At 43.9% G+C, this 26,776-nt stretch overlaps 4 protein-coding genes across 8 annotated transcripts; 2 read left to right on the top strand and 2 right to left on the bottom strand.

Annotated features, from left to right (window-relative positions):
- Positions 1–460: 460 nt before the first annotated feature.
- Positions 461–5,675, bottom strand: slc15a5 (solute carrier family 15 member 5). The gene is made up of 9 exons (XM_056282409.1): positions 5,312–5,675; positions 4,654–4,876; positions 3,056–3,225; positions 2,738–2,958; positions 2,404–2,590; positions 1,959–2,147; positions 1,658–1,789; positions 1,467–1,575; positions 461–614 (listed from the first exon to the last, which is right to left on the bottom strand). The coding sequence occupies exons 1-9, from the start codon at positions 5,673–5,675 to the stop codon at positions 473–475; spliced, it is 1,737 nt and encodes a 578-aa protein (XP_056138384.1). The 3' UTR covers positions 461–472.
- On the top strand, positions 1,777–17,601 carry ccdc34 (coiled-coil domain containing 34). 3 transcript variants are annotated; one of them, XM_056282305.1, is made up of 7 exons: positions 1,777–2,217; positions 14,987–15,283; positions 15,543–15,687; positions 15,923–16,030; positions 16,205–16,363; positions 16,498–16,627; positions 16,963–17,601. In XM_056282305.1, exons 2-7 carry the CDS (start codon positions 15,003–15,005, stop codon positions 17,163–17,165), a joined length of 1,026 nt encoding a protein of 341 aa, XP_056138280.1. In that variant the 5' UTR covers positions 1,777–2,217; positions 14,987–15,002; the 3' UTR covers positions 17,166–17,601. The 3 variants fall into 3 exon arrangements, with proteins under 3 accessions (XP_056138280.1, XP_056138278.1, XP_056138279.1); XM_056282303.1 differs by lacking the exon at positions 1,777–2,217 and adding an exon at positions 13,708–13,755; XM_056282304.1 differs by lacking the exon at positions 1,777–2,217 and adding an exon at positions 13,838–13,935.
- A 1,051-nt stretch (positions 17,602–18,652) lies between these two features.
- Positions 18,653–20,903, top strand: LOC130113869 (ras-related protein Rab-19). 2 transcript variants are annotated; one of them, XM_056281554.1, is made up of 4 exons: positions 18,653–18,743; positions 19,501–19,689; positions 20,231–20,414; positions 20,620–20,903. In XM_056281554.1, the coding sequence occupies exons 1-4, from the start codon at positions 18,693–18,695 to the stop codon at positions 20,889–20,891; spliced, it is 696 nt and encodes a 231-aa protein (XP_056137529.1). In that variant the 5' UTR covers positions 18,653–18,692; the 3' UTR covers positions 20,892–20,903. The 2 variants fall into 2 exon arrangements, with proteins under 2 accessions (XP_056137529.1, XP_056137530.1); XM_056281555.1 differs by lacking the exon at positions 18,653–18,743 and adding an exon at positions 18,840–18,950.
- A 72-nt stretch (positions 20,904–20,975) lies between these two features.
- Positions 20,976–25,798, bottom strand: hdhd5 (haloacid dehalogenase like hydrolase domain containing 5). 2 transcript variants are annotated; one of them, XM_056282692.1, is made up of 8 exons: positions 25,436–25,798; positions 24,671–24,874; positions 24,368–24,480; positions 23,932–24,025; positions 23,787–23,820; positions 23,472–23,646; positions 23,149–23,337; positions 20,976–22,855 (listed from the first exon to the last, which is right to left on the bottom strand). In XM_056282692.1, exons 1-8 carry the CDS (start codon positions 25,532–25,534, stop codon positions 22,444–22,446), a joined length of 1,320 nt encoding a protein of 439 aa, XP_056138667.1. In that variant the 5' UTR covers positions 25,535–25,798; the 3' UTR covers positions 20,976–22,443. The 2 variants fall into 2 exon arrangements, with proteins under 2 accessions (XP_056138667.1, XP_056138668.1); XM_056282693.1 differs by having other exon boundaries at positions 22,569–22,800.
- Between the last annotated feature and the right edge of the window lie 978 nt (positions 25,799–26,776).

The raw sequence follows: 26,776 nt of genomic DNA, 5'->3' as shown, positions 1-26,776 counted from the left end.
ACCAACCAGAGGAGGCGCTAGTGTAGCGACCAGGGCACATACCCACGTCCGGCTTTCCATCCGCAGACACAGCCAATTGTGTCTGTAGGACAACCGACCAAGCTGGCGGAGATTCAGTCCGGCGATCCCCATGTTGGTAGGCAACGAATAGACAGCTACGGTACCCAGACGCCCTTGGCCCATAATTCTACCAATTACATCAGTGTTTACTTGGTAATGTAGCGCCAGCGCTACAGAGTTTTAAGTGAAGATATACTTTAACCTCAGCGCAGTGCTGCCCGGGGTTGTTGTGGTGAAGTGCCTTGTCCAACGGCAAACTCTTCTTTTCTGAGATCCTGATGCATTGTCATTGTCGGCACGTGCCCAACCGAGATTATCCAGCCAGTCCTGGTATGCAAATTGGTGACCCTCTGGTTACTGCACCTCTTTTACCACTTGGTTATCTGCTGGCTTAATTTAAGTCAGTTTGCCATCACAGGATAGATTCAATAGACGCGTTTGTGTAAGAGTGATCCATAGTGTGATAAAATCTCAAACAGGCCTTGTAGCGAAGCAGTTTTTCGGCCAGAGGGCTTGTGGTCAGCCCCCTACCCTGGACACTGAGGTCAACATACCTGGAAAACATTGGGTGTATAGAAAATACACGTAAGACCATGTTGAACAGGTGAACTTCACAGTTATGGGGAAGAGCAATTATACCAACAGTTTTGAGCAATAGTAATTTTTCATGTAATTTTTTATTTTTGTTTCTTCGATTACGTTATCGGCACTGTTTTTACTCTGTTTTTCTAAGATCATTGCCAATGAAAAGACTCATGTTTAAGGCCATTTGTTTTTGCTACAAAATGTCTATCACAGGCCAAGCACATCAGAGGAGTGCCCCCTTTTTTTCCTCCCCAATTGTATCCGGCCAAACACCCCACTCTTCCGAGCCGTCCCAATCTCTGCTTCACCCCCTCTGCCCATCCAGGAAGGGCTGCAGACTACCACATGCCTCCTCTGATACATGTGGAGTCACCAGCCCCTTCTTTTCACCTGACAGTAAGGAGTTTCGCCAGGGGGATGTAGGGCATGGGAGGATCATGCTGTTCCCCCTCCCGAACAGGTGCCCCAGCTGACCAGGACAGGCGCTAGTACAGCAACCAGGACACATACCCACATTCAGCTTTACACCCACAGACACCGCCAATTGTATCTGTAGGGACGCCCAACCAAGCTGGAGGTAACACGGAGATTCGAACCAGCAATCCCCGTCCTTGTTGGTAGGCAACGGAATAGACCGCTACGCCACCTGGACGCCCGAATGCCCCTTTTGAAGATTCACAAACAAACCCAGTGGACATTTTGCACATGGGTTACATAATGCTGTTCTTAGAAAGGTCATAAGATATTTACTCAACAGTGCATTTGCATTGGTTCTGGCCTAAAGTCACCCTCTTGCTTACAATGTTTGAGGCAATATTTACCTGTTAGATATCTTCCAAAACAACAGGGTGTTTATGACCATCAGTGTGGCCAAAAAGAAGAAAAATCTCTCCAGGTTTCCACCATGAAGTATGTTTGGATAGAAGTTACCTGCAGTTTTAACGTCACATCAGCATATGACCAGCTTATTGTATGACTGAAAAATATAAAAGAAAACATAAGCGAGATTTACCTCCAGAAAAAAAGTACAGCAACTGGATGATGACAGCTCCTAAGAAACAGCCACCTCCATAGGACAGCGTGAGGAAGTGCAGGGAGATCCCTCTTATATGGCAGGGTGTCAGTTGGAAAGATATGAGAGAACCTACCAAGGAGGGGGTGATAGGAGATCCAGTTAGGGACAATACAGAAGGAAAACTACAGTGGCTTTATGTGATTCTAGTTTCTCTCTTCAGCTGTATAAATTGAGCCGTATCGGCTATGGTGTCGGCTCTGAGGATTTGGAGAGACACCTGTCTTTAGCTTTGACTCACATGCTGGGGTGACTAAGGCCTCGGCCAGGCCAAGTAGGATGTACTGAGGAGCCAGCTGGAAACAAGGCATGGATGACACCTGCAGAACTTTCCCAGACAGGGTCTGCTCCACCAGGGGGAAGGCCTTCCTATGCAACTCAAACAGGCCTGCCACCAACACCGACAGGGCTGCACATGCATGGCCTAGGACTCGAAGAGGAGGAGGATAAAGAGAGCCATGTGAGAAAGACAGGGTCACAGAAGGTCAAGGTGTCTTAAGGTAAATTTATCTTACAGACAGGTCATTCAGGCAACTCCAGCTTTGGAAATACACTACCGAGAGATGACGCTAGAGAGTAGTTACAGAAGACCGAGGCAGAGTGATGAGAGAGATTTGTACAGATATAAGCCAAGATACAGAATTTAGTATTTGCGAGTGTGGATGTGTGCATGTGAAAATACACACTGATGACTTTGGCAGGTGGCAGAGGAGTTTTCTCCATGGAGAGATAACAAGTAGTCACACACTCTATTAGTGGGGCCAGGACAAGCAGAGGAAGGATGCTGATTACGTTCATGGCACCGATGGGCAGGAGGAAGTCCTTTAGGTGAAGATTAGAGTTCATTGTCTGAATGTAGTAACCTGAGGGAATCTGTGGGAAAGAAATTGAGTTACGCATGATGACATTTCTGCAGAAGAAGTAATTATTCCAACTATGATGATGATGACATTATGATGCATTTCATGTATATCATTATGAATTGTAATAAAAGATCCAAGCCTTTTCCCATTGACCTGCCTGTGTGACGCAGGCTCTGTACACCAGCTGGAGGCTATAAAGCGGGAAGAGCCTGGCTAGGACTTTGACGTTCTCTACATGCGTCTCACTGTAGCGCCCTCCATTGTTCTCCTTGGCCCGGTCCAGCCAGGAGGCCACGTCCCCACTCAAGTGGCGATAGTGGAGGCAGCACATTTTGATAGAGTTGAGGAAAACTCCCAGAGTGGTCAGTAAGGATCCACCTATGACAGAAACAAGGGGGAATGATGCAACATTCAGAATGAAAAGCTCAAAATATATACCTGTTTCTATGTCTCTCTTCATTTCTGTGCATGTTACCTTTCTTGGGTTTGAAAGTGAGTTTGTTGCGGACCATGTGTATGGCGATGAGAGCCAGCAGCACAGAGGTGAAGGGTATGAGGAAGCCCAGGTTTTTAGCCACAGACTGCTGGATGTAAGCAATGCCCAGAAACACGACAGTGGAGTTCAGGTTGACTAGCCAGTAGAACCTGAAGGGAATGAAAGACTGGTTAGAATTATCCTATTTTATTAGAATTAAATACATTTTAAGAACTTCACTTTGTTTGGGAAACAAAAGAGGGGGGAACTTTTTGCAGTTGTTTATGAGCTCCATCTGTATTGTTCTACTTCTGACAGCTGATGTCAGTGGCTGTCACCAAGTGTCTGTGTCAAAAATGGACATGTTTCAAAATATCTGTTTTGATTTATGTCATCCCTATACTTTGGTGGATTGTCCTGGGCTGGAATAGGCCAATGAAGAAAACTATAATGCAATAATAATCCAACTGCACACACCTTCGTCTCTAAACGCACAATGAACAGCAGTGTACAGATTAACGTGCAAAAATAATTTTATACCTAAAAAGCAGTGTTTGTTAGCTGTGTTTGCTAATGTTGTTGCTCAATTTATGTGTACAATGTGTTTATTCTAATAATGGTATTTGTTGTGATACAAAGTGTTAATTTACAAGTATGCTAACAACATTTGTTCCCACTTTATGGCTCATAGCCTTGGTTGCATAGCAGCCAGCCACTTGTGGAGGAACTACATTGTTTGGTGGAGAAATTGCAAAAACTTTTTTTTTTAATTCTGGGATGCTTTACTTTGTATAACTGTTGCATAAATGAGAATGGTTGGACAAGTGCTGTAAAGAAAGCAACTTATATGTTTGTCATTGTAAAGCTGCTGCTTTTTCTGAATTATTTTTTGCATTGTTGTTTTCTTCTCCAGACAGGGAGTAAGTTGCAGTGCAGAGCTTGAAGGTTTCTTTTTATGAGGCAAACGAGATGTATCATAGGGGCATATATCCAGGTACTGTGCACATAATGCACAACTGTATATGAATAAAGGGAAGCCGAGTGGAATGAGACACTCTTGAAGAATTTGGGGGATGGGAATGAGTCATGAGTTATGCTTTGACCAAGAAAAGCTGTACCAGATTTAGGGCAGCACAGCATCTGGTTGCACTTGTTGACAAGAGTAAACTAATTTAATCTTTTTCTCCAAAGTAGGGATTTAGACAGAAGTGCAGGGTGACTCTTCTTTTCAGACTGCATATGCTCGGTTCAAACATTTTAGTGGAATTTCTGTCATGTAACACTGCTGGGATATTGATACTGACTAGTTGTAGATAAGGAAAATGACTTGATTTTCAAATAGATGACAATATAGGCATTGATAGCATGCCTTTGTACAAACGCAGCTACCGCGACTATTTGCTTACTACCAGGCAGAATTATTAAAGGGCAAAACACTGTTATTATAAAGACTCTCATAAGAAGCGGATGGCCTTGATGGTGAAATAGATAGACTGTAGTCAGTACAGTAGTGTAGTAGTCAATAAGGCAGGCTTATTGACTAATACACTAACTGACTGTCCGATAGTCCTTTCAGCCTGTATGAGGACGACACCAACCAGTTGAAGAAGGACAGAAGCTGGTGCTGATTGTAGCCCTGCAAGCTGTAGGCCCCAATGGGACAGAGGATTGCCCGGATGCCCCCAATGCCTAGTGCAGCAGCCAGAAGGCCGGTGTAGAAGAGTATCTGCTGCTCCCGTGGTTTCAGTTGATGGGTCATATGATGAGTGTTGATGTAAAAATCCTCAAATGGGAATGCCACCACAGGAAGCATGGCTGTTCCTAGAAAGTGAAAAATGTCAGGTGAAAACATCGGTGACTGTCATGGTATCTGGTTTGCTCTGCTCAAATCACTTTAATACTGGTGTGACTTCTCCATGCTGCTGTGGTGACATGACCAGAGACTTAGACAGACCTGCTAATTGTTCAAACTCCCTTATGCTCAAATCAAAGGCCATTTTAAATACATTTTTTTGCTGTTTTGACAGCTGTTCACTCTTTCAGATTTTACCTCAAAGTATTCATAGTAACGTATGTACCAAACAACTCTTCTGTCAGTCATAGTGTTACATTTCTTGTGAAAAGAACAGCATTGTGTGCATATTGTTACTTGGTATGGAAATGATTCTAATCTAGTAACATAATTTGAACATTCTCATTTTGATTAGAAAACAAATTAGACTGGCAATATGTCAAATTTATCCCAATGGGTCTTACCAAAGAAATGAAGGAAAGCACAAAGATAGAGCACCTTGGTTCTTCCTAAGCAAGTTTCTGCAAACCACCCAACCAAGACAGGGGTGAGAGTGCTGGCCCCAATGAAGCACAAGTTTACTGTGGCAGCCAGGTAATTGTCATAGCCCAGCTTTATAGTGCAGAAGAGGATCATATTGCAAACAATCCCAAAGAAAGTGAACCTTTCGCACAGCTCCACGAGGAGGATGCAAATGATAACTTGGAGCTTCTTGCGAGACTTTCGTGGACGGTCTTCAGCGGGTCTTCGGTCCTGACGAAGGGTCTTGGAGGCCTGACGGAGCTGGTTTCTATCCTCAGGCTGCCCCTGGAGGTCCTCTGACACCATAGTCGCTGTCCAGTTAGCTAGCTGCTGGTTCCTTAGTCGGTTGGAAGTGGTTGAGGATGTTTAGATCATGCAGAGCTCTGAACGGGAGTGCCTGCCTTCACGGGTTAGGACAAACACATCAACTGTAGAAACTAACACTGGAATTTCACACCTTGGTGGGAAAGCACTGGATCCAGCATGGAGATTTGAGTTATCAAAGTGACTGACACTCCTATCTGCATTCTGCACGTGCTAGTTGTTGATGTTTCAGTGGCATTATTATATTGTGGCTTTGTCTTAGATTTGAGATGCTTGATAGGGGTCTAGAATATGCAAAAAAAAATGCTTTTTTTATTCCCTGCTTGGGTGTGATAGATGGGAACTGTTTGGTGAGCATATCCTTCAGCTATTTTATTAATCAGCAACAGGATACGGAGGTGTCCCCCCCCATTATTTGTAGTAGACAGTTGTTTTATTTTTCTTTACAGTTAAGGTAGATCTCACGAGTTACCTTGTAAGATTTATGATGCTGTTCATCAGAAAATCAACTGCAGTTCATCATAGTCTGTCAACAAGAACTCTGTCAAAACAAAGTATTGTACAAAAACATACTGCCTGAGCAGCAGGTTACATGTTGAAATATGATACAACATATTATACAATACATTGTTTGAATAATTGCAAATGTTATTATAAAGCAGCTTGAAAATGCAACACCTCTTGGTGAAAGAAGTCTTCAAACATAGAAGGTCATTTTGGTTTACACCAGGGAGGTTCTTGCTAATTAGACAGATAATGTGAAGTGTGACTGAGCAGGCAAAACAGAGCTGAACTGACCGGGGACAGAGCCAGATAGCCAGCAGCTTCTGAATTCCAAGAAGAAGAGGTTGTTAGCAGCTCCAGTAAAATGCAGCTCAGGCGGCAATTCACAAGGGCCGCAAGATACTCTGGTAGGCCATATGCACACAAGTCTAATGTCCCTATCTATTTTAAAAAGTTCAGTCAGCCAGCTGTTGGGGTATTAAAAATGATACAGTGAGTGGAAACATTACCGAATCATTACATTTCTCATGTTCACAATTAAGGAAATCGGTGCTCAATGGAGCAGAAGGAAGATGGAGGTGGATGAGTTTGAAAGAAGCAGCAGGAAGAAATTAGGGAGAAAAAAAGAAGAAAAGAGAAGAAATTTTAAGTTACAGTGATGATAGTGAGAACGAAAGAGAAATCCAATTGGCTGGAATTGAATTGATTGGGATCAAGGGGATATTCAGAGTTCTGTCGGACATGCACGAAGTTACGAGTTGGGTTAAGGACAAACTTGGCGATGTCAACTTAGTTGATGTAAAAAGAAGTGGGTTGATCAATGTTGGATGTGTCTCACAGACACAACTGAGGAAGGCATCGGAAATATCTGAGTTTGATGGTTACCAAGTGTCGTTGATGGAGTACCGTATGTGGTTGATGCAAATAGATTCAAAGAATGTAACAGAGTCATAGAATGTTCAGGATGGATGATGGAGAAAGGAGTGCAACAAGATCAGTTATGTTGCATTTTGAAACAGAAATCCTGCCTGACAAAGTATTCTTGGATCATATCAGTTACCCAGTAAGGCGTTTTGTCCCCAAACCCATTTAGTGCAGACATTGTTGGAAATTTGGGCACAGCATGCTTGTGTGTAGTCATGTTTTGGGGATATGTCATAAATGTGGAGATGAGATGTGCAGTGGTAGAAACTGTAGAAAAGAACCCAAGTGTAATAAGTGGGGAGGGAGTCATGAGGCATGGCAAGCAGACTGTCCAAGGAGAAAGAAAGAGATTAAAGTCATGAGGATCTGGTCCAGGAGAAGGCTAAGCCATGAGGAAGCATTACATTACATTAGTCATTTAGCCGACGCTTTTATCCAAAGCGACTTACAATAAGTGCATCATTTAACGTAGGAAATTAGGAGAACTACGAGTCATCAGAGGTCATAAGTGCATCTAAACAAGCATCTAAGAGCAAAACCAGTGCTAAAGTAAAAGCGTAAGAAGATTTTTTTTAAATGAGTGCATACAATAAGTAATAAGAACAAGTAACAGGGTAGTAGTTCTTGAAGAGGTGAGTTTTCAGCCTGCGCCGAAAGATGGGCAGCGACTCCGCTGTCCTGACATCAGTGGGGAGTTCATTCCACCACTGTGGAATAATTAGATTAGATAGGAGAATGTAGTTTTATTTTCAATTCAATAGATGGCGGTAATGCACCATATACAGTTTGCCAACCGCCACAAAAATGAAGATGAAGACGGCGAAGAAGAAGAAAAAGAACAACAACAAGGTGGTGGAGGAGGAGAAAATTGTTTGGGTAAATGTCTCTGAGAAGCACATTTTGATTTTGAGTAGAAATGCCCAACATTTACTATTTAATTTGTTAATGAATATTCAGGAACACACATTTTCTCATTTTAGACATAAATATAGAACTGGAGACCAAACAAAAACGTCTTACTTAACCTGTAGTGCCAGTTATTTAAACTTAAAGTCAGGGAAGTATTAGACCTGGAACAACAGGTGAATGTAGGAACAACCTGGCAGAACAGAAAATCAGCAGTATTGAGGACTGGATTGCTTCATTGGTCAGCCAACTCGCCTGACCTGAACCCGGTATTGTCAAGAGGAAGATGAGAGACACTAGACCCAACAATGCAGACGAGCTGAATGCCGCTATCAAAGCAACCTGGGCTTCCATAACACCTCAGCAGGACCACAGGCTGACTGCCTCCATGCCACGCCGCATTGATGCAGTAATTCGTGCAGAAGGAGCCCGACCAAGTATTGAGTGCATAAATGAACATACTTTCCAGAAGGTCAACATTTCTGTATTATAAATCCTTTTTTGATTGGTCTTATGTAATATTCTAATATTTTGAAATACTGGGTTTTTTGATTTTCATGAGCAGTAAGCCGTAATCATCAAGATTAAAGTAAAAAAAAGGCTTGACATATTTCCCTTTATGTGTAATGGATCTAGAATATACGAAAGCTTCACTTTTCGAATTAAATTACAGAAAATAATTAACTTTTCCTGTCACAGCCTCTCGCCCTTGACATCAAAGCGTTCGCTGTCACAGCCTCTCGCCCTTGACATCAAAGCGTTCGCCCCTGACACCTGCTGACCCCCCTGTCACAGCCTCTCTCTCCCTTGACTTGCCCTTGACATCAAAGCGTTCGCCCCTGACACCTGCTGACCCCCCCCCCCTTGTCACAGCCTCTCTCCCTTGACTTCAAAGCAATCAGCCTCTCGCCCTTGACATCAAAGCGTTCGCCCCTGACACCAGCTGGCCATCAAAGCAGTCAGCCGCTCTCCCTTGACATCAACGCGATCATCACCCTTAAAAAGCCTCCACTATGGTCCAGTCTTGGCTGGAACGTCGTCTTTCATGGACTTCTGCCTGCCTGCCACTGAGCCGACTCCTGCTCCACCCCTGAGATCGGTTACTTCAATAAAGACTTGATTCTTCCCTTACCTTGTTGTCCCGTCTGCTTCTGGGTTCTTTCCTGATACGTGACAGTACGTTCCAGCCACTATGGACCCAGCAGACCATTCCACCACAGACTTGGCCACGGTCTGCCAGGCTGTAGCCAACCAGGAATCGGTCCTCGGCCAGCACAGCCAGGTGCTACAGGAGATGGCTGACGCCCTCCGTGAGCTTGGCTCAAAGATCTCCGGAATCCAGACCCAACTTGGTGTCTCTGCTAGCCCGGGACCCGCCCCTCCAGCTCCGCCACCCCCAGCGCCATCAACTTCGGCTAAGGAACCATGGGTTGCCCCGCCCGATAAGTATGATGGAGATCTTGGACTTTGTCGCCCTTTTTTGATGCAGTGTGAGATTGTGTTTAACCAGCAGCCCCAGTCATATTCAACGGATGGAGCCAAAGTCGCTTACATCATGGGTCTTCTCCGGGGAAGCGCCCTGGATTGGGCTACAGTGGTGTGGGAGATGCCGGCCTCCACTTCCTCATCCTACGCTGAGTTCTCCACTGCTTTTCGCCAGGTTTTTGATCATCCCGTGCGGGGAAAGGATGCGTCAAAAAGACTGATCTCTCTCCGCCAGGGTTCCCGCAGCGTTGCTGACTACTCAGTTGAGTTCCGTACGCTATCAGCGGAGAGCGGATGGAACAACGAGTCCCTCCAGGCCGGCTTTTCCAACGGTCTCAGCGAATCCATAAAGGACGAATTGGTTTCCTACCCCGAGCCTGGAGGGTTGGAGGAATTGGTTACCCTGGCCGAGGCGAGAGAGGACGCGCCGCTTTCCTGGTCACAACCACTTACCACGGGCCACACCTCCAAACTCTGGGGGCCGAGCTCGCTCGCCTGAGGCTGACGTCCTCCGAGAAAGCCCGAGGCGTGACTCTTCCCCAGTTTCGGAGCCGATGCAACTCGGCCGCTTCCGGCTCAACCCGGAGGAGCGTCAACGCCACATCACCGAGAACAGCTGCTTGTATTGTGGTCAGCCTGGCCACTTTCTCGCCTCCTGCCCTCACTGTCCGTCAAGACTAGCAGGCTCACGAGGGAGGAGGAGGATCCTCGTGAGCCCAACTGTCTGCCCTCTGTCTCCTCGTCCACGTACCCAGTTGCAAGCTACCATCAGTTTTAAAGGTCAGTCCACTAAACTTTTGGCTTTAATTGACTCTGGAGCTGATGAAAGCTTTTTGGATTCAAGTGTTGTGAAGCAGTTAGGTCTTGCCACTGTGAGTCTGGACCAGCCTCTTGAAGCTAATGCCCTGGATGGACGTCTCCTGGCCCGGATAACCTCTAAGACGGAGCCTGTGCGCCTCCTGTTGTCGGGAAACCATCAAGAGGAGTTAAGTTTTTTTGTTATCAATTCTCCATTTGCTCCCATTATACTCGGTCATTCTTGACTGGTTAAGCATAGTCCCCATATTGATTGGTCATCGGCCAGAATTTTAAGTTGGAGTCCCGTCTGTCATGCCTTATGCCTCCAGTCTGCTCTGCCTCAGTCTGTCCCCTGTCGGGTGTCAAAACCCTGGCTCCAGGAATGCCAAGCCCGATGCTCTGTCTCGTGTGCATGGGAAGGAGTCTGAGCCCAAGCTCCAACCTGACACCATCGTTCCCTCTACCTGTGTGGTTGTGGCTGCGGCTGTCACCTGGAACATTGAAAGGGAGGTCATGGCAGCACAACAGACTCAGCCTGACCCAGGTAACGGTCCCCCCGGGCGCTTGTTTGTTCCAGACGCTGTTAGATCTAGCATGTTGCAGTGGGCTCACTCTTCCAAACTTACCTGCCATCCTGGAGTAACCCGTACCCTAGCCTTCCTCCGCAGGCGGTTCTGGTGGCCTTCCATGATGGAGGATACTGGGTCTTTTGTTTCTGCCTGTCCTGTTTGTGCCCAGAATAAGCCCTCCACTCGGGCTAGTGCCGGTCTGCTGCGCCCCCTGCCTGTTCCACACCGTCCCTGGTCGCATCTGTCCTTGGATTTCGTCTCTGGTCTGCCCGCCTCCGACGGTAACACCGTTGTACTGACTGTTGTTGATCGCTTCAGTAAATTCGCTCACTTTTTGCCCTTGTCTAAACTGCCTTCGGCCCGAGAGACTGCGGATCTGCTGGTCAGGGAGGTTTTCCGGGTCCACATTCTTCCCCGTGATATAGTGTCTGACCGTGGCCCCCAGTTCACTTCTGCTGTCTGGAAGGCTATCTGCTCTGCCATCGGTGCCACCGTCAGCCTGTCATCGGGGTTCCATCCTCAGACCAACGGCCAGGCCGAGAGGGCCAACCAGGCATTGGAGACTGTTCTCCGGTGTCTGGTGTCTGCCAACCCATCCTCTTGGTCCTCACAACTTCCCTGGGTAGAATATGCCCATAACACCTTGCCATCGTCTGCTACTGGGTTGTCCCCTTTTCAATGCCTTTACGGCTATCAGCCCTCCCTTTTTCCTTCTCAAGAGGTAGACATTCCGGTTCTGTCTGTCCAGGCCCATGTCCGTCGGTGCTGTCGGACCTGGCGGCGAGCCCGTGCCGCACTGCTCAGAACCTCCGGCCATTACCAGCGCTTGGCGGATCGTCATCGCACCCCTGCTCCGGACTACCCCCCCAGTGACCAGGTATGGCTCTCTACCAAGGATCTACCCTTGAAATCGGACGCTAAGAAACTGTCCCCCAGGTATATTGGTCCCTTTCCCATTGTCAAATCATTAACCCCTCTGTGGTCCGTCTGAAGCTGCCCCGCGCTCTCCGGGTTCACCCTTCCTTCCATGTGTCCTGCCTCAAACCTGTCTCTACCAGCCCTCTAGTTCCTCCGGTCCCCCCGCCCCCACCTCCTCGTATGATCAACGATCATCCGGCTTACACCGTTCGTCGTCTCCTGGACTCTCGTCGCCGCGGTCGCGGCCTGCAGTATCTCGTGGACTGGGAGGGATATGGCCCGGAGGAGAGGTGTTGGGTCCCTCGTCGCCTGGTCCTAGACGCAAACCTCATCCGGGACTTCCACAGGACGCACCCTGACGGGTCTGGTAGGTCGCCCGGTGGCGCCCCTCGGAGGGGGGGTACTGTCACAGCCTCTCGCCCTTGACATCAAAGCGTTCGCCCATGACACCTGCTGACCCCCCTGTCACAGCCTCTCTCTCCCTTGACTTGCCCTTGACATCAAAGCGTTCGCCCCTGACACCTGCTGACCCCCCCCCACCCTGTCACAGCCTCTCTCCCTTGACTTCAAAGCAATCAGCCTCTCGCCCTTGACATCAAAGCGTTCGCCCCTGACACCAGCTGGCCATCAAAGCAGTCAGCTGCTCTCCCTTGACATCAACGCGATCATCACCCTTAAAAAGCCTCCACTGTGGTCCAGTCTTGGCTGGAACGTCGTCTTTCATGGACTTCTACCTGCCTGCCTGCCTGCCTGCCTACCTGCCACTGAGCCGACTCCTGCTCCACCCCTGAGATCGGTTACTTCAATAAAGACTTGATTCTTCCCTTACCTGGTTGTCCCGTCTGCTTTTGGGTTCTTTCCTGATACGTGACATTTCCACAATATTCTAATTTTTTGAGATGCACCTGTACTGTTTATACATAAGTGAGCGTGTTAATTAAAACACCTCTTTGGTTTGGAGACGACATGCTGACACTGGAATACTCAGATGTTTAAATGTGAAATTTTGAAATTGTAAAATCAGATACGCTTAAGTATTCATTTTATTAGCCTGTCTCTGCCTGGTCATATTTAGATGTAAGAAAAAGTGTAGATTTTCTCCCTCGCAGCCAGCATGTGCTATCATTTATTTTTTTAATTCATCATGAAGACAATCAATTCTACCATCCTGGATTAAAACCAACATGTATTCAGCTTACAAAAATTTACAAAAAAGTTTACCACCCCCTTTAAAAGTGGTCGTGTTTTACTGGAATAACATTTATGAAAACATTAACTGGAAATGTCCTTGGCTAGTAACAAAAAATATCAACTAACTGAAATAAAGTGAAAAAGGTCTTCTTAAAAATAATTCATCAATGTTGCTTCCTTTGAATATAAAGAATAATTTAGAATTAGAAAAAACTTTCTGTAAAAAATTGTTGCTAGTCAAGTTTATTTGTATATTCCAAAATCACAAGATAGCTCCGAGGGGCTTTACAATCAGTGCAATATACGACATACAATGACATAACACTGTTCTGGGAATGTTTATTTAACAGAATCTCTTGGGCTTGTTGGATTTCATGGGAACTGCAAACACTTGGATATCACAAAGAAGGCTGGAACTGTTTAGGGTACAGGAGGCTGGCATTACAGATAAGGATAACCTATACTTTGTTTCTTGGTAAATATCACATTCACTAGCAAATTGTCTGACCAAAGAATAAAATGCTAGTATATCTAAAGCCTATTTTAATAAACATTGCAGATGCAGTATAACTAGCGAAACTTGTCAATTTATGAAAGAAAATGGGGGGGGGGGGCGTAAACCAGCATCCAGCGACTGTCTGTAACCATAGTTACAGAAATAGCGTCTCTTTACGCGTGGGGGCGCGCCTGCGCTGTGTACCATGGGAAATAAAGTTTGTTTGGAGAGTAGCGTCAAGCAGCGTCGAGGAAGAAGCTTTGTTTTGTTGGTAAGGAATCGTTTCGATATTTCAGCCTTACGTTGTCAAGTCAGCAGCTGGCATTGAGCGGTGGCCAGCACGAAATCCTTTGGATAAACCATTCCACCAACCATCTTGGCTTTATTTGTTACGCTAACAAGCTAATGGTTCCCCGATTCGATGAACCTTAGCATAGTAGTTTAACCCACGGTAAATACATTTTAATATTTTACCCTGTGCAAATGACAGATGAAACAGATTGGCAAAATATCTCTACTGATATTTTTTCTACGTGACTCAGTCTTAGCACTTGCCGGTCAGCGATGATTAAACATCGACCTTTAAATCGTTTACTCTTGCTCGTGATACATCGCGCTTGTCTTGATGTTAAATGGTTTTGTTATATCTTGGTTGATGAACCAAGTACGCATTTATCCATGTTTACTTTCTTTTAATGAACGTCTTGCAGCATGGAACATTATTACATGTGCATCACTGTCTGGCTAGTCTGAACTGGTCTAGCGCTCTGCAGTTATACTGTATCGTCTAACTAATGGTAAACTAGATGCGCCCTCTAGCGGCTTGGTGGTATAACATGTATATCTAGTTCAAGATACCACACAGGTTTGTACTTTTTATAGCTTAATAGCGTTTAGGGTCTAAGGACAGGATGTTGTGTTGCTGTAAAGCCCACTGAGGCAAATTTGTAATTTGTGATATTGGGCTATACAAATGAAATTGACTTGACTTGACTTAATACTCTACTACTCACACTCACTTTAATCCCTAGAACAGTGTTTCTCAACCCAGTCCTCAAGGAACCCCTATCCTGCAGATTTTCATTGTAACCCTGCATAGGTAGCCCTGCTTGTACTTACTCGACCAATCATCTCGCAGCACTTAATTATGCAAGGTGTGCAACATCTGACAAAATTCATTGCTGATTGGTTGAATAACTACAAACAGGTACCTATTCAGGGTTGCAAAGAAAATATGCAGGATAGGGGTTCCTTGAGGACTGGGTTGAGAAACACTGCCCTAGAATGTGCCAGGATATTAACTGCGCTGTATATGGTTTAACCTAGACACTTTAATCTATGTAATATCCTAATATTTATTTATTCTATATGTATTTATTTTCTTTCGCCTTCCATTCGTGGTTTTATGTTCCATTTAATGATTTTATGTTCTTGTGCTGACTGCTAAGTCAAATTCCTATGTAGCTTTTGGCAAATAGAGGGATTCTGATTCTGGTTTGCAGCTCACCTTGGCAAGTGATGTCTGGAGGTAAGATGCCAACCTCTCCTGCCTCAGCCACCAAGGGTTTCAGCTCGACACCTCTTAAACTGAGCAGGGGAAGAGATGTCCATAGATGCATGAGTGTGGAGGACTATGCATCATCTGACGATGATGACGACACGTACTCCCTCCTCTCTCCTATCTACCACGACAGCTTTGATAGCGATGAAGACCATTGTACTGCGGCTCCGCATCCACATGAGACATTCACCTCACTAAAACAGACTGAGGACATGAGAGTCACCACGTCACCAGTCAGGTATTGTACATTATTAGCTCAGTTGTGTAAACTGGACAATATATTTGACTGATGTAAGACTGCACATATAGTGGGTATGGATGTAATGATACAAAAGAGCAAAACATTTTACACTTTTTTTTTTAAATGTATTGACAGCTACCGGTAATGGGCAAAGCAAAGGTTTTTGTCAGTATAATTTCAGACAATATGAATATAGTCCAATTAATAAGTTATGTAGCGACAACAGATGTTTTATATAAAATATGATCTGTTTTAGATGTGAGTTGCCAAAAACACTGGGTGAACGGGCACTGACTTCAGCCTTAGAACCAGCAGCTTCATTAACACTTAGTGCATGGGAGATGTGGCTGGTGAACAAAGCCAAAGATGATCGTCTCAAACTGGAAAAAAAAGCTGAGGAGGTAAGCCACCGCTTTGTTTCTCTCACTGTATCATCACATCTATGCGCAAACCTCTGTTTATTTGTGACGAAGCATAACCTTAGGTCTAAATTAGGCCTAATATTTACATGATTTTGCTTGATCTCAGAATTAGATGAAAGCTAATCCAACCATTCTTTCGGAACCAACTCTGTCAGGCTTTGTGACAAACATGCAAATGTCTAAAATGTGAGTAAAAAGATACCTTTTGGAATAGGAGCGCATACTGAAGGAGAAAGAAGAACAGCAAGAGAGGGAGCAGGGAGAGAAGAAAACTATTGTGGAGGAGAAGATCCAAGAATGGCTAAAGTTGAAGAGAAAACAGGTACCTCTGACTCAACGAAACCCACAAAATGGGTCAAAGTAACCTGATCAACTTTGTTGTTTTAATAATCAACCCATGGCCCATTGTTAAATATACAGTGTTTCTGGAAATAAATTTCCATGTGAGCAATACCTTTATACTGAATGATATATACTTTTTTTCCAATTCCCTTAGGACAAACAAGAGAGACAGATTAAGCATTGGAAAGAACAGGAGCAGATACAGAGGCAGCAAGCAAAGCAGAGAGACACAGAGCAGAAAGCGCAGGAGAAGTACAGAGACTGGCTGCAGAAGAAGAATCAAGAGAAACAGGAGAAGGAGAAGAGGGAGAAAGTAACGCACAGAGCTTAATCAACATCATTCAATTGCTTTATTGAATAATTCTGACTTTTGATGCTTTGAACATATGTTATTGATGGTGACGTGCTTTGAGTATGAGATTCTCAGTAGCTCTGTTGGTGTGACAGGAGGAGGCTGCCAGGAAAGAGGAGCTGGAAAAAGAACGCCGGAAGAGGGCTCAAGAGAAGTTCAAGGAATGGCTGGCAGGTGCCAATGAGAAAAGCAAAGCTAGTCCCAAATCACTGTATCGCCCAAAAAGTAAGGTTATTTTAAGATTGTTGGAATTGGGAACAATGGGTTGTTTTTTGTTACTGTTCCCACCATTTACAGATGAACACTCTGTTAGCTTCTCTTGACAAACTATCACCATGTAAATGATGCGATCTATGTTTTGTGATCCATTGGTTTTGACATTGAACTAGGGATCAGATTAAAGCAGCATTTCATGTTATGGTGACATTGCTTTTTCATGTGATGGCATTATGTCATATCAAGTAGTATCATGCAATACAGTAACTATATCACATTTTACTTTCACTGGCCTTGTTGATACTGGTTATATAGCAGAGATGCATTTGATAATCTTCCTCCAGGTCCTTATGACAAGGCCTACCCTTCGCCCAGCTACTGCAACCCTATCCCATGGAAGCCTATTCATGTTCCTCCTCCAGAAACAACGCCAAAAACTACACCTGGGAGAAAACCACAGAGCCAGCCAAAATACCCACAAAACCCCAGAGTTGCTTTTAGACTCGGAGACATTGCAAGTGCCAGAAACTTGCTGCAGAGGAGATGACCCAGGGGTAGACACAATTCTTTGTTAATAGAGACCAATAACTGACACTTTTTGTATTGCACCAAAGCATCATGTTACTTTAACAAGGTTATGCTTCCATCAAGACTCAGCGACACTGCTGCTGCTGACTTTGGACTCTTACTGATCATAGCAGGGTTTTACTGTGTTATGGCTGGAATGAAGACATGCTGCAATGTCTAGATATAATTGGTTGTTCTGTATCTGGTGAGTGTATATAATGACATGATATAATTAGTTCTAAATTTGTGTCTGTATATTAGGGTTTTCAAGCATAAGGTTTTAGAATTTTACATGGTTTCTTAATTCCTTATGTTTGTTGTTGGTTAAATCAACTTTCATTATAGCAGAGTTCTGTCCACCATTTTACATGGTCATATGCCAATAAAACCTTTCTGTATTTTTACTAAATAACTGACCTTTTTTAATGATAAATGTACTGTAGTCAAAGCACTTTCTCTTGTTTCTCTTTTGCATCAGTTAGAATGTAAACAAAAAATACCATTCTGTAGCTTTTTATAAGGCTCTCTCTCTCTCTGTATCACACACACACACACACAATTATATATATATATATATATATATATATATACACACACACACACACACACACACACACACACACACACACATACACACACACACACAGGAAGGTGGAGTTTTGCTCAAGCCAAAGATAGGCCATGCCTGGTAGACAGGCCCTAACACTCACACATTGTTTTGTGTCCAGCTGTGCCTTGTCCTTCTGTGGGCTGAGATGACGACAGTAACAAGTGTGTGGGTGGAGAGAGGGACATAAGGGAGAGGGTGTCTGAGATTCAGTGCAGTGCTCTCATCATTCCATGTGTACATCTTACTGTGATGCGAGCGTATGAAGGCTGAGGTATAACAATTTTAAATTACACTGTTTATTAGTTAAACCGATCACTAATATTTCATGCATTTTTCCCCTTTTCGTTTAATTGATTGCGTATATTCCATACTTGAATACCAGCTTGTATTACTGACTGCTTTGGAATGTGTCAGTTGACAGCGGTCAACAAGGTCACTAGTGAAGGGCATCGACTAAACGCTGTGTTCATATGGGGCATTTTCATCATGTTTTCTAGGGTTCGAAAGACGGTAAGATGACGTCAAGAGTTGATATTGCATCACAAGCAGTTGACCTGCACAAGGAGCGGTTGTAAACTGTCAAAACAGTGAGGCTTACAAGCAGCAGGACATGTGCAAATCCTGTACAGAGTCAACTGGCAGTCCTTTGGCTTTCTTTACACAGCGTTTGAGAACGTATGAGTTTGAGCTGTGTGATGATTAAGTGTAGCTTTAAATGTTCATGTATGTTGAATGTCTGTCTATTCCCACCAGATCAAAAACACACATTTGTAACCAAGATGTGTGTGTGGACAGAGCCAGTGTCTTTCCTAATGAATCCCCCAGTGTTTTTCCTCTGATTGTCTCTCCCAGGATCTGTTTCGCTACAGAGCCTGATTAGAAACCTCCCATCCCAAGATGCAGTGGTGTAGATGGGCTGGCAATTGGAAATTGCACCTACCAGGGCAGGTAAGGAGGCGTGTTTTATTTGCTCTAGCTTCAGAGCGACCAGGGGAAAGGTTTGGTGATAATCAGGAGGACAGATAAAGTTACAGCGTAAAGGCCATTTTATTACAGGCTACTTTTGTTCAGCGGTCGAGTGCTATGCCTTTAGAAGGCTGTTGATGGGATTAAGGACTAAATGGGAACAACAACGGGGAGAAGCTCTTCAAAATGGTGACATGCATACAGTTTTATCCAAGTAAAAAGAAGAAATATCAACGAGCATATCTTTTGGAGGGATTATTCTCTTGAGTTTTTGTATGGATGTCTAATGATGGCTGGGGAGACACGCGGAGAGTGCCTGTGTGTCTGTAACGGTAGAAAAAGACAGGAGGGCGAACAAGCACTTTGAGGAAACAGTGTGTCCAACACTGGGAATGTCTCTTTCCTTACCATATGTCATTTTGGGTTGTGTTTAGTGCAGTTACCTGTTACTCATGTAATAAGTCACATATCCACTATGAATCATCATTGCTCACTGGAGCAATTTTATCTGTGCAGGATACAGATAAGTCTTTTAAACGGCTGGGCACAAAGTGTTGCAAAAAGCTTTACCTTTTTTTTTGTTTTTTTGAGAAGGACAGGAACATTGTTTTTGTAGATGGTCACATGTTGTTGAGAAAACATTGAAAGAACCAGTTCTATTGCTTCAGGGCACAGAGGGCCAGGACTCAACATTTTATTCCCCATGTCTCCTTTGTGTGTGCCTCCCCTCGCCATGCAGTCAGCGGCGCCAGAGCACGAGGACTCCTTTGACTTTCTTTTCAAAATCATCCTGGTTGGAGACTCCGATGTGGGTAAGACTTGCGTCGTCCAGAGCTTCAAGTCGGGCATATTTGTGGAAAATCAGCAAAACACAATTGGGGTAGACTTCACTGTACGCACCCTAGATATTGACGGCAAGAAGGTGAAGGTGAGTGACCTATACCCTTTCCTTTACACTATTTTTTTTTGTTTGCCTCTGCTCTATGTTAACTGTTATTGCATCACATATTCTTTTGGATAACAATAAAAGAAACATGATAGTGTGATATTAAAAGTGTATGTGTTCTTATTCACCTCCCAAAGCAAATAACCCTGCAGCTATTTTCAGTTATTGAGATTAGCGTTCCCTTTGGAGGAAGTGGTTTGGCCTAGTGCTCCATTCAAATGTTGCCACACGCATGTTAGCTTTGCGGGTGTGTGTAGATTTGTCAACTGTATGGATGTACAGGGTGAAATCCATATTTTCAGCTCAGGAAAGAAGCAGTCAAAAAAGGATGACGGACCTTTGTGACGGATTGAATTAACAAGAAATAACATTTCAAATTACACAAATAACTGAAAAAAAACACATTTTATTGGTATGTAGCCACCAAGCGTTATATATTCACTATCTTCAACCACCTGAGCCATGGTGAACTTTCACTTTCTGTCCCCTCATGTCTCATATCATCTTTGCTTTGTCATTACAGATGCAGGTGTGGGACACAGCGGGACAGGAGCGATTTCGCACTATCACCCAGAGTTATTACCGCAGTGCCCACGGGGCCATGGTAGCCTACGACCTAACAAATCGCTCCACTTTTGAATCTGTGCCCCACTGGATACAAGAGATCAAGCAGTATGGCGCCGCCAACGTAGTATTGGTACTCATCGGTGGGTAACATTGTCTTCAGTAAACCCAATAAATAACTCTTAAGAGTGCAGTTTTGGTATAGCACGTTTAGAGGACAAGTCAACTTGAACAAAATTGTACGCCTTTTGTTTGAGGCAAGGCATCATCCTACGATTTCATTTAGACAACCCAAGGTATCTAGACTATTTGTTTTCACTATGGCCCACTATATGTTTCTCAATCCAGGTAACAAGTCTGACCTTCATAACAAAAGACAAGTGCTATTTGAGGATGCATGCAACCTGGCAGAAGAAAGGGGTGTGCTGGCTGCTCTGGAGACATCAGCCAAGGAAGCCCAAAATGTCGAGGCAGCCTTCATTCTCATGGCCAGAGAGCTGCTGGTACGGAACGGCCTGACGGTCACCGACGAGACCGCCCATGAGTTGCCTCACTTCCTGTTAGACAACTCCCATCCAATCCATGGCCCTATTTCCTCAGATAAGAAATGTGGGTGCTGATGGAACAGATGTTGCAGTTGTGTCACTTTGGGTCTGATGGATTGAAAGAACTATTCCCAAAATACAGCACCCTGCACACTCATGGTCTGTTTGTGTGATTGTGTTTGGGAAAGGTTACACTACAGTGGAAAGGGAATTACGGTAATGGGATAAGTTACAAGGGAAACCAAGCTATTTCTTTGGTATGGGGTGTGAGAATGGAAGTTTTGTATATAATTGTTAGATATGGAAGACTATCGTATGAATTTTCCTCATCCATGTTTTTTTTTTTTTTTAATTTATTTCTGATTTTTCCCTTTTTTTTCTCCCAATTTAGTGGCCAATTGATCCCTATTTTAATTCAAACACCCACCCTCGTATTGCATGCGTTCGCCAACTGCATCTCTCCGGCCGGCAGTCTCGAAGGAAAGCGCCTCCCCAATTTCGTGACAAGGCGAATCCAAGCCGAACCACTGTTTTTCCGACACACACAGAGACGCATTCACATGACGAACACAAGCCGACTCCGCCCCCCTCCCGAAGACAGCGTTGCCAATGATTGCTGCTTCGTCGAGTCCGGCCATAGTCGGATCTGACGAGACCGGGGCGCGAACTCCAGTCCTTCCTCATCCATGTTTAAAATAACCCATGTAAAATGTGTTTTTAATGTGGCAATAGTTTATTAAATTTTTTGCAATATTCATCATTCTCTATATAACTACTGTTTTGCTGCTAGAAATGTAATTTTAAATAATATTGTAACCTTATACCCAGTCTGTTGTGGGGCTCTGGTTTATTTATTTATTATAAGTAGGTTCATTTGACCCACCTTTTCAGTCTTTCTGGTGTCACAAATTCTGTTTTCTCCCACACAAGTCTTTTAAGGCATCCTTTTGTGCTAAATAATAACCAAGACAAATTTTCAAAGAAATAGCACCATTTCCATTTTTATGAAAACGCAATACCTTGCAATATTAGTAGAAAATATCACAAAACAATATTTCACTACAGTCATTATTACGCATTTCAGCTAACAGAGTTTAAAAAGTCTTGGACAAGGCTAAAATCAAAACTGGTGGTAATGAATTGAAGCCTGGTCCCTTAATCTCTTCAGCAGTACTGTTAAAGCATTCACTACGACTCAAAGAATGGAGTCAAAACATGGCAGCTTGAACATAAACATCAGAACTAATCGTCAGAGGACCTCAGAGGGGGACAGGGCTAAGGAATAGCAATCTATGACACCAACAAGGTGTATTTTGCTTGAAAAATGTCATCTTCCCATCACCAAAGTTAAACTTAGAATTATCATTGCTTTTTTTTGTGCAATTTATCCAATAGCGCTTTCTATGTATTTCAAAGGACTGGCCACACTAACACAACTTCATCTTCCTTGTGACAATCAGGGACACAAAACATTAAATAGCCCTGTGTTCCTTACAGAGCTACATGCCTCAGTAACAAGCAGATAAGGGGTAATTAGGGTTGTTCACCAAAGATGGTAAACAAAGGTGAGTGGATGGATTAAGGGATGGAAAAGCACCCCGAGCTCAGAAAGCTTAGGCTACCCGTGCTACGCCAGTGGACAGCCTTCCTGCTGGAACACTAGCTCTACGGCCTCCCTCACATCCTGCACCACGAAGGAAGGCTGTGTGAGGCTTGGGTCGAAGCGGAAATCCCTGTGGCCATGGAAGATTTGTTGCTCGGTGACTGTGTGCCTGGGGTCTGGTGGCAGTTCCTGCTGCTCTTGGCTGTACACCCCTGTACACACCAGGATAGAGCTGCACCTCTCAGGGTGGTGCTCCTCAGTCCTGTATACACCCATCGCACTGCCTAGCTCTGTTGAGGTCATTTCTTGAGGGTCTTCCACAGGTTCCCCGCCTCCTCCACTACCTTTAGCTTGCATCTGGGCCCTGGCACACCGAGAGGCCTGGAGGTAGCGGTTGTACAGGTTGGCGCCATATATATCGGCCATGGGATTATCACTGTAATAATTACAATTAACTTCTAATCAGTTTGGCAACAACTGTATGGAAGACAAGACCAGATCTCAAGTTGTCAAAGAATAAACCCAATAACTATCCAAGATAATCGCTCTCTCTCTCTCTGTAACAAGGGCAAAATGGTGAAATTTCCACCAAGCCGGACAAGAAGTAATCCCCTTCTCAACCCTAATCTTGACCAAGGCTGATTTATCCAGGTCAATCCCTTCCCTCAAAAAGTCACAAACATTTTCCAGGTCACTATTTCAGTGTAAAATGGGTTGTCTGTCACTTACCCAATAGCATAGAGTCTCTCCACAGGTTGAGTCCAGCCAAGACTCTCAGCCTGTTGTCTGATTAGCAGCTCAGCGTAGTTATAGGTCACCACACTAGGCTTACCAATCAGGGCCTCGTATTTCAGCTCATAGCCTGTGATTTTATTGTACAGGCTCTCCAAACACACTAGGAACATACCATGACCAAACCTAAGAGACAGGCACACGTGATTAAATGCTTTTTAAGTCTTCTGTTGTCATACATATCAATTACTATTGTATTATTGTTGTATGGGTTACAAAAAGCTGAAATATTATGTACCCTGATGGACATACAAATGTACCTGGGACTCTTGGCCTCAGCCATCCACAAGAGATCCATGTTGCAGGCCAGGACTGGGATATGAGGGAACTGTAGTGACGTCAAAGGATTTCCTGGCTTCCCATTAGTTAGAAGGACATCAGTGATAAGCTGGAGGTTGGTCTCCCATCTGACAGGTTCACCAAACAGAATGACAGCTGTAGCAAAAGAAAGAAAGAAAGATCTAACAGGTTTCTGTAGTAAGTGCCAAGTAACTGTCAAACATTTAAATGGCCACTATTGCCCTGGTCACAACTCTGCTAAGCTACGTAACACAATTACATGGAAGGAAACCCACCTTCTATTGGTGGTAGACCTTTGGTTAGTGGAATCTGTAAAAAGCATGTACAAATCTAAAGTTGTTTAACAATACTCTCCATCTATATATACACTCATATGTATGTGTACACATATAAAAATAAAAGTTCCACCACACTACTTACATTGTCCTTGGGCCTTCTATTATGATCTACGACATCCAGGAGCGGATATGCTTCTCTCAGCATATCTATAGTAATAACATTCTGAAATCCCAAACTGCAATTTTGATAGGTTAAAGCTAAATATAGATGCACATGTAATAAGAGCCAGTTGACTGCATATGTTCCATCTTCAGGAAGTCGGATGACTTAAACTAATGACATGTTTTCATTTCATTTTTAACATGTGCCTGCACATTGTTTTTAATGACAATAAATTGACTTGAATTGAACTGAATTTTCTACTAACATTCTTAGAACTAGTGTGACAGGAATTATGAGACAATTTCTGTAATTTTGTTTCTTTTATAAAATAATACAAATATTTATTGTATCATGTAAATCTTAATGTACATTATCAAGACAGGTTTGCGCTAAGGTTTGTTTAAGAAAAGGATACTTATGAGCAACCTCCTGTACAGGGCCCTGTCCAGAAACTAGCACACACATGTTGTGGAACTGGGTGAACATTCGCAAGGGACTGTGAGACAGCATCACCTGGTCTGGGGAAACCTGAACAGAGAAGTACAACAAACGAGAAGTCCCCCCGCCAAAAAAACAAAAACCTCTTCTAAAAAAGGAACAGGGCAGGAGAGGACAGTGCATACAAGTTTGAAAGATGTGCTGGATCTACAAAGGACTACAGACACAACAGTCAAATTCTGAAGGCTTGAGGTCCATGACCAACTCATATGCTGCTTACCTCCACTTCCAGCAGATGTGACAGCTGCTCAGCTTTGGTCTGCCTCATGCAGTTGCCAGCATTTGTTACAAACACCACAGGAACTTTGTATTTCCCTTTCCGGTCCACCAAATTCCTGAAGCACTGCTTTGCTGCAGGAATAGGTGTCCTGCCTCGCACCAGCACGCCATCAATGTCAAAGAGGAGTCCGAAAGACTTTGGACTCTGAGGACAGAGTTGATTCATCTTTACAATCTGGTTTGATAATTCCTCAGTACGCAGGATAATAGTCGGCAATAGTTGTGGGCGTTCCTAGTGGCAAGAGTTCAGTGTGCTTTATGGCAGTATAAAGATTGATTGGTGTGGTATCAGATTGATTATCTAAATTTAATGCTCCTTACACACAGAACGTGAGGAACAGACTCCTTTAAATCACACAACAAAATTTATTAGATTTGTCATATAGCAATCTGGTTGCACTTGTAGAAATAGCAGGCGCTATTTTTCTAAGTACAGCCAGATCTAGCGCTAAAAAACAAAGTAACTGATAGAACAGAGGAACCCTCATCGAGTGTGCCAAGGTTCACTAGCATGTCGGTGTCCCTGGTCAGCAATTATGCAAGTATTTACCAATTAAAGACCACTGCCTTTGCAAGTACGACGGTGACTATATTAACGCTTAGGTAAGAGACAACAAATATGCCTGATTACTTGCTAGCTCATGTAAAGACTACGCTCACTTGTCATTAGGCATCATAACAAATATGAATACGATTTTAGACTTACGTGGCTATACTTGCGCAACGACGAAGGCTGATTTCCTACTCCTTCATAGCCCGATTTCAACAGCCGCCAACCAAAGTCCCAAGTTTTGATTCTTTGCATTTCCCCCCCAATTAAAAAAAAAAAGCAAAATCACAACGGACAACTCGGCTGAGCCTGCTATAGCAGAGCTGACGTTAAACGCCTGCTTTTGAAAGTTAGCGGAGTGAAAAGTTCAACCGTGACTTGTCAAACGGAGGAGACAGGGTGCATACTGGACTGCACGGCATCTCTCCATGTCCCTGTTGATTCAGCGTTAATCAGTAATATCGGAGTCGCCACTGTCATTAAACCCACTCGCTAGTTTAGCAACGGCTAGCTGTGCTGTCACCCGGAGCGCATGCGCAAAGCGGCGATGACGCGATGTTTCTCTTCGTTTCGATTCACCCCAAAACTTAACTTTCTTTTCAGGTCAATTTATGTCATAAGTGCCTCTCAAGAAACAGAAACTAGTGTTGTTTTCACTCCAGTTAGTGTTAGCTGCTACACATGGTACCATAGAGCTTAGTTCTGTATTAAAGTTTTTGCAGGTTTTTTTTTACGTAGGCTAATTAAGAAGTTTGTTACCGCTACAGCTCCAAATAAGATCATTATGTGAGAGCCCCCCCCCCTACACTCAAAAAGTCCATTAACCAAATACAGTACTGCAAAATGTGAATCCTTTCCTAAAAATCGTATTTGATGTAACACCTTTTTTTTTTTTTACTGCCATTTTGACCGAAGCCTAGGGACTTGGGTTGGCTGTTGGAATATGTAGGTCAACGCGCAAAACAAAAGACAGACAGAATTAGAGTCACAGATCAGCCAAGTTAAAATAGTGGTCGTGCCATGATACATCACCCCAGCTGTTTCCTATCGCTGGAGACAGGCTACAATAAAAAGAGACAGGTTAAAATACTAAAAAGACGCAGGCAATGCCAACAATGTCTGCATGTTATACCTGCTGTATGCTGCTCCGCCGCTAGATGAAGAACCAAAACCATAAATGAGATTTGGAAAGGCCACTGTACTAATTATAACACTTAAACGCTTTGGTTTGAATGTAAATTCTCTTCTTGTTTACTTATACATGGTCAGTTTGCTTGAGATACTATTGTAACCGGTTATTTTCTTGCCCGGTGCGGGATTCAATACGGGGTGTGCTGCACCACAAGGCGACATCACTAACCGCTCGGCTAAAGGGTCAGACCCGTTAGCTAGGGGCTAACGTGTCTTATTAGTAGTTTACACTATGTTTTAAAAACGTTGGCAAAATAGCATCAAGTTATGACAAGATTTTAATAACCTCCTTAGTCCAACGGTTGA

Source organism: Lampris incognitus, chromosome 6 (assembly GCF_029633865.1).
Source record: "Lampris incognitus isolate fLamInc1 chromosome 6, fLamInc1.hap2, whole genome shotgun sequence".
NCBI classification, from domain to species: domain Eukaryota; kingdom Metazoa; phylum Chordata; class Actinopteri; order Lampriformes; family Lampridae; genus Lampris; species Lampris incognitus.
This window is presented reverse-complemented; position numbering and strand designations above follow the sequence as displayed.

What these genes read in the sequence shown, in the direction of transcription:
- LOC130113869 (XM_056281554.1), top strand. Translation starts at nt 18,693, where the DNA reads ATGCAGTGGTGTAGATGGGCTGGCAATTGGAAATTGCACCTACCAGGG. An exon ending in AATTGCACCTACCAGGGCAG is followed by an intron (nt 18,744 to 19,500) that starts GTAAGGAGGCGT and finishes CTCGCCATGCAG; the next exon opens with TCAGCGGCGCCAGAGCACGA. An exon ending in CGTAGTATTGGTACTCATCG is followed by an intron (nt 20,415 to 20,619) that starts GTGGGTAACATT and finishes TTCTCAATCCAG; the next exon opens with GTAACAAGTCTGACCTTCAT.
- ccdc34 (XM_056282305.1), top strand. Translation starts at nt 15,003, where the DNA reads ATGTCTGGAGGTAAGATGCCAACCTCTCCTGCCTCAGCCACCAAGGGT. An exon ending in GTCACCACGTCACCAGTCAG is followed by an intron (nt 15,284 to 15,542) that starts GTATTGTACATT and finishes GATCTGTTTTAG; the next exon opens with ATGTGAGTTGCCAAAAACAC. An exon ending in AGAAGGAGAAGAGGGAGAAA is followed by an intron (nt 16,364 to 16,497) that starts GTAACGCACAGA and finishes TTGGTGTGACAG; the next exon opens with GAGGAGGCTGCCAGGAAAGA.
- hdhd5 (XM_056282692.1), bottom strand. Translation starts at nt 25,534, where the DNA reads ATGCAAAGAATCAAAACTTGGGACTTTGGTTGGCGGCTGTTGAAATCG. An exon ending in CGTTGCGCAAGTATAGCCAC is followed by an intron (nt 24,875 to 25,435) that starts GTAAGTCTAAAA and finishes CTCTGTCCTCAG; the next exon opens with AGTCCAAAGTCTTTCGGACT. An exon ending in GTACAGGAGGTTGCTCATAA is followed by an intron (nt 24,026 to 24,367) that starts GTATCCTTTTCT and finishes TCAAAATTGCAG; the next exon opens with TTTGGGATTTCAGAATGTTA.
- slc15a5 (XM_056282409.1), bottom strand. Translation starts at nt 5,675, where the DNA reads ATGGTGTCAGAGGACCTCCAGGGGCAGCCTGAGGATAGAAACCAGCTC. An exon ending in TGCTTTCCTTCATTTCTTTG is followed by an intron (nt 4,877 to 5,311) that starts GTAAGACCCATT and finishes TTCACTTTCTAG; the next exon opens with GAACAGCCATGCTTCCTGTG. An exon ending in ACAGAGCCTGCGTCACACAG is followed by an intron (nt 2,591 to 2,737) that starts GCAGGTCAATGG and finishes TCTTTCCCACAG; the next exon opens with ATTCCCTCAGGTTACTACAT.